This window comes from Miscanthus floridulus, chromosome 10 (genome assembly GCF_019320115.1).
Source record: "Miscanthus floridulus cultivar M001 chromosome 10, ASM1932011v1, whole genome shotgun sequence".
Taxonomy (NCBI): domain Eukaryota; kingdom Viridiplantae; phylum Streptophyta; class Magnoliopsida; order Poales; family Poaceae; genus Miscanthus; species Miscanthus floridulus.
In genome coordinates this window covers 116,961,423-116,967,672 of record NC_089589.1, presented here as the reverse complement: position 1 = coordinate 116,967,672, position 6,250 = coordinate 116,961,423, and the positions used below count along the sequence as shown (strand labels likewise).

General features: G+C 48.7%; 1 protein-coding gene across 1 annotated transcript; it reads right to left on the bottom strand.

The window, feature by feature from the left end:
* Window positions 1-2,121: 2,121 nt before the first annotated feature.
* On the bottom strand, window positions 2,122-4,144 carry LOC136485449 (AAA-ATPase At3g28580-like). Its single transcript, XM_066482325.1, has one exon. The coding sequence runs from the start codon at window positions 3,824-3,826 to the stop codon at window positions 2,309-2,311; it is 1,518 nt and encodes a 505-aa protein (XP_066338422.1). The 5' UTR covers window positions 3,827-4,144; the 3' UTR covers window positions 2,122-2,308.
* Window positions 4,145-6,250: the final 2,106 nt, after the last annotated feature.

The window sequence follows — 6,250 nt, the reverse complement described above, 5'->3', positions numbered from 1 at the left end:
CACAAGGGATACTAGTTGGCAGATGATCTTCTCTTTCTAATGTTTGTTTTTGCATGTGAGGAATCTTGAACTTGTTGCATCCTTTCACCTTCATAGCTTCCATCAAAACACTTTGTAGTGTTAGAAACATTCGGTTTGCTTTGTGTACCGAGTACTCCATGAATGCCTACAAAAGTGTCCATGAATGAGCAAATTTATTGTTGCAAAAACAATGAAACATGCGTGAACAATTTGATCAAATTACCTCTTGCACTACTGGAACTAGAGCTTCTACTGTTTTTGTATTCTTCTTGTATTGAATTGCTTGAATAGCTCGTAAAAAACCCAAATCAAGAATGTTGAAATCTGGAGAATTAGGTGGTTGACAAATAAGGCGAATATCGAATCCTTCTTGCTTAGAAGCCTCACAAAAAATGGGATCATCCAATTTTAAATGGGAAGGTGCATTATCCTGTTGAATGAAGATTGGTTTGCCCACATCTTCTCTTAGCCATTTGGCTCGAATGGCAAGCAACACTTGGTTGATCATGAAATCTCTAATCACGTCTCTTGTGATCGAAGTTATGGGCTTCATAACCAAGTCTCCTCGGACACGGCCGGTTCTCCCATTACCTCTCATAGCCGGTTCATAAGTAACAAGTGGAAAACATCCAATCCTACCATCAAAAAGACAATTCCCATCCCTAAACCTTGGTCGAGCAACAACACATAAGAACATGAGTCTAGGGATGTAATTCTTGTTCTTGCAAGTCCGATGGGGATCATATTCTTCGGGTAGCAAATAATATTTTTCAGATTTTTGAGAGAGGTAGAACCATTTTTTCATCAATGAACACAATGTCAAACAAATCCTTAAACCTTTGATAAACTTGTTTTCTCAGATCTTGTGACATTTCTTTTCTTCGGTGGTTTCCTTCAGCAACATGTTCTAATGGAAAAAAAAACATTCAGTCCAAACCAGCCGAGCCTAACATTTATTCAAAATCCAAACGAGTGAAGTTTAACTTACCACTGATGTTTTGAATGAAATCAAAATCACCGCGTCAAACTCGTCAAGTGGCAAGTTCAAATCGAAATCTATCAACAAAAATAAAACAGATTACGACTAATGCTGCATAGTAGTAAGAAAAACACTAGCAGTACAAGTTGAAGTTCAAACTGACTGAACAAAAAAATGAGACAGGCAAGTGCTACTTTGCCGTGATCTTCATCCCTTGGTGGTACAACATTGAGATCTATTCCTGCCATTTTGATTTGGTTGAGGTGCACTGTTGAGACCTGTTCCTACGGTATTTATAGGCATGCAAAACGACGGTGAAAAAACGGAGTGCGCCCTCTCCCGCTCGGAACGCTCCCTCCATCCGCAGCAGCAAGCACAGCGCGAAACGGAAAAAGCTACCCGCGGCAGCCAGCAACGCGCGAAACGGAAGAAAAAAGCAACAGCGCCATGCAAAAAAGGTAGCGAAGCAAAAAAATCGCGGCATCCAGCACAGCGCGAAAGGGAAAAGCTACCCGCACCCTCCATTCGCGGCCGCTAGCAACGCGCGAAACGGAAAAAAGCTGCAGCGCCATGCAAAACCATGCAAAAAAAGGCAGCGAAGCAAAAAAACATGCAGCCCAGGGAATCAAACTCAGGACCGAGGACCGTAGCATTAACACTGAATGCACTAACCAATCCATCGGAGAGAGATTTCTGTTAGGATCCTACTCAACACCCTGTTTAATAAGGTCAAACATGGAAGATTAGACCCAAATTAAACATACCTTGGTATGCGTAAACCTGTCTAAAACGACCTCTAAAAGATATTTACACTAACATTTGTATATATTCACGTATCTACGAAGGTCGCTCCATATTACTACACATAATTTCCACCTATAATCTTTTCACGTACGTTTTCTTGCAAACCAAGGATTTGTCTTACCAACGTTGCTTAAAAAAACATACATCTATCTACGTACAATTATTATTACTCGGTACATGAAATAATTTTTTTATCAACTATAATACTTCGACATAACACAGGCACTGCACGGCAACGCCGCGCGCCTTTCTAGTGATAGTACTATAAAAGAATTCATGATAAATCCAATGACAATTTTATATATAAATGGCAAACATATTATTTATCAAAGTTTGAAAGGTTGACAAGACAAATTCTACAGAACATAAGTAGCAGTTGAGGTTATGACGTATCCAAGCTTAAGTGACTAACAAACACGAAAATTATGTAAAATAGCACAAGACAAAGATCTAGCAACCCTTATTATATATCTGGCCCCCTGTCTAACTTTCTTGTGCGTTAGGTTATTCCTCTTTCGTCTCTTCCATTGAATCCATAGGAGGTGCTGCAGATTTCATCTTAGCCTTCTTCAGTGTTTCCACTAAACCTGCCAAGCAGTCATCTGCTTCTCTCCTCCTCTTGACCCGCAGCATGAGGTTACCGGCCACGTCTGCCGGTGCCCCATTCATCTCATCGAGCAATCGATCAATTTCACCGTTCCTCTTGCCCCGCGGCATGAGGTTATCAGCCACGTCTGCCGGAGTTGTGTCGATCTCATCGAGCAGTTGCCCGATTTCACCGAATAGTGAATGCTCAGTGATGTCTAGATAGCTCTTAGCGAGCATCTTGAAGGCCTCGAACCGGCAGTAGGACATCTCAATGTGCCTGTCCATCCTACCCCGCCGGATCAGCGCCGGGTCGAGCCGGTCAACGTGGTTCGTGGTGAACACGAAGATCCGCTCGCTGCCACAGGCCGACCACAGCCCGTCGACGAAGCTGAGCAGCCCCGACAGCGTCACTTTGCCTTTGTTATTCTTGTCGGACACCTCTATCATCACGTGGTTGCCGTCGTTCTCTTCGGCTGCCTCCTTGCCCTTGCGCTTGGTGGTGAGTTCGACCTCGATCGCGTCGATGTCCTCGATAACGATGATGGATCTGTCCGTCGTATCAAGGAAGAGCTTCCGCAGCTCGGCGTTGTCCTTGATGGATGTTAGGTCGAGGTCGTAGACATCATACTCGAGGAAGTTGGCCATAGCCCCGATCATGGTGGACTTGCCTGTGCCCGGCGGCCCATGCAGGAGGTATCCCCGCTTCCACGCCTTGCCGACCTTGGAGTGGTACTCCTTCGCCTCACGGAATGCCGTGAGATCCTCCATGATCTCGACCTTCTTGCTGTGTTCCATGGCGAGCATGTCGAACGTCGCCGGGGGATTGTACGGGACATTGATCCACTCGCTCTTCCCAACTTGTTGGGAGTAGTTGGTGAACAGTAGCCTCTGCCGGTTCGTGGCGATTAGCTCGCGCCACTGCCGGACGACGCTGGGCAGGTAGGAGTCGAGCACAAGTTTGCGGTGGCGCTTGTGAAACACCAGCCTGTAGCACCGAGGCTCGTCGGAATCCCCAGGCAAGAAGCTGATGACGGTGGCCCCCCTGTTTTTGGCGGATTTGGGGCACAGCCTCCACCACATGCGGGCTCCGTCGAAGTTGTCGACGACCTCCTGGTTCTCGTCCAGACTGATAAGCGGGTCGTCCTTGCTGTTGTTGCCGAGCTCGGCCTTGAGCTTGCTTGCATGATCCAAGCACGCCCTTCTCAGGTAGGTGGAGACGGCGTCGAACATTTTGTTCCGACGGAACCGCTCTTCACCGTACTCGGAGATGGTGATCTGCTCATAGGGGTTGAAGTAGGACATCGCCATGGGAACCAAGCTACTGATGATGTGCCTAGCCTCATCATGGACGTGCTCCGGCATCCTCGACCAAAGCAAGCCGAAGCCAGCCATGGCCGACCCGAACCCTACCCACTTCTCCACAGATAACGCCATGAATGCGCACTGCAGCCCCTACTCACCTAATCAAGCTAGCTAGCTCTCTGTAATGGTTGCCGTTGTGGCTGTGTATGTTTAGTGTTGCTTCTGTGCCCTCGGCTTATATAATCGGTGATTTGGCGCGTAAATTATCCGCACGGCATCGTCGAAATTTCGTCGAAGCAAGTGCAAGAGGCGTCGAGGCGCCCGGTGCCCAGCTCCATCGCGTGATATTTCACGACGAAGTCCGCACCAACCTCCAAGTCCTCGCCGCCGTCTTTCCAGCTCTAGGACGTCAGCTCGTTGAAGACCGCGTCCCTGGACACGACGGCGCGATGAGTTGCTTGGTCACAGAAGCGCCACGCCTTGGCGCTTGGCTCGTAGCCGATGAAGACAACCGAAGTGCCGTGGTCGTCGAGCTTCTTCAAGTGGGCCTTTGTCGTCTTGACGTACGCCAAGCACCCGAAAGTGCGCAGGAAGTGGACATCCGGCCTGCTCCCGTGCGAGGCCTCATACCGCAGGAAGATTGCGGTGGCTACCGCCTAGACAACAGTAGATGAAAAGCAACTTTAGGCTTGGGTATCAGCACGAGAGGGGCCTATCACCACCGTGTTGGGTTTAGCAATTAATTAGGGTGCAGAAAATAATTGTCTAGGATTTTGTTTGGAATCTTTGGATGCGTGGGTGGACCAGAGTTGAGGGCCAACGTCAATAGGCCGGATGGTTAATTGCTATTTATAAAAAAAATTGATATGTCACCTAAAAGCTGGAGGCCAAGATTTTTGCAGGCGAAAAAACAAAGGTACAGTATGTGTTAACACTAGTGAAAGAAGATTTGTACAGGCGAAAGGCAAAACTTTTATCAGTCCGGCGAAAGATTGCACCGTCCGTGTTAATTTTATTAGGGATGGGGAGCCGCTTGGGTAAACAGTTTTAACCAGGCGGGCGTCTCAGGATCGCCAACCGTGTAAATTAACATTTACCCGGGCGGCAAACTCAACGAGCCACCCGTATGTAATGAAAGTTTACACGTCTCTGCTCAAAAGCAAGCCCAACACCACCGCCAGGCCCAGGCAGGCCTAACGATCTCCTTTCCAACACTCATTCCCGTCGGCCCACGCTTCCAGATCCTTCACCTCCTCCTGCGGCTCTGCCGACCATCACCACCATTCCACCCGCTCCATGCCCTCCGCCGCCATGAGGCCCGTCGAATTCGCCGTCAGATATGATCTCGCCGTGGTTGCCAGGGTCCTCGGACAACTCCATGCGCCGTCCTGGGGACTTGGTTGATGATTGCAGACATGGAGGTGCAAATCTGGGTGTGCCACAAGAACTCACCAACCCAAACATATACACGCTGTAGTAGTTCAGGAGACATATACACACTAGTAGTTCAAGAGACTGATAAAATAATCCCAAGTCTCGCATTATTACATTATAACTGCAAAGTCTTACGTGCAAATCCATTTGAGACACTGAAGCAACAACACATTACGCATGCATATAGACAACACTCCATCCAGATCCGCTTGGAATAGTTCAACTTCCGTAGGAATTGGAAGAAACTGATTTCCACACAGGCCTCACCGACTGTAAATGAAGTTACAAACTACAGCGAAAATGCCACAGAGTACATACAGAGGAACCAATATACTACTACATGTTGAAGAAAAACAGAAATCAGAAGGAGAACTGCTCGTATGCTGCTTTTACAGGATGCGTCCTGTTCTGTGTTACCTAAATGAACTGTAATAGGCGTTAGTGCCCTTCCTTTTCTCTCTGCTTAGTTGAAACTTCATGCTGTTGTCTCTCCAGTAGATGACTGATCCTGAGACAGGAAGCAGTACTACTAGCAGCTGGTTACCTTTCTGTTTTGGGAAATTTTACTCAGGGACATTGCACAAACGTCTAATATGCTGTTGGATACCGTCAACGTCGAAATTTGCTGGCGGACATTACAAATTTCTAAGGCCTATTCGCTTGAACTTATCAGCCGGCTTATCAGCTAGAATCTACAGTATTTTTCTCTCACAACAAAACCGGTCTAGGTCTCCGACCGACGAGGACCGCGTCGAGCTTTTCCAAGCTCCGACATTGGCCGCGGCGAGGCGGAAGGCGAGCGCACAACCGATGCCATCCGAAAGAGCCCCACCGCATGCACCTACGCCTGCACCGCCGGATCTGTAGGAGACGGACAAGGACGAGCTTGTCCAGGCTCCGGCGAGCCCACCCTCGGCGAGGCCCCGCCTGCCCCCGGCACGACGTCGGCAAGGCCAAGGATCAGAGGGAGCAGGCCACGGGCGGGCGGCTTGCAGCTCCGCAGGCTAGCGAGCGCGTGGCCGGAGCGCCTCCCAACCCCCCCCCCCCCCACCCAAACGTGCACAACACTGAGCCATGGCAGACAAACAGAGGTGGAAGATGACTCGCAGGGGCAATTTCGTC

What these genes read in the sequence shown, in the direction of transcription:
- LOC136485449 (XM_066482325.1), bottom strand. Translation starts at nt 3,826, where the DNA reads ATGGCGTTATCTGTGGAGAAGTGGGTAGGGTTCGGGTCGGCCATGGCT.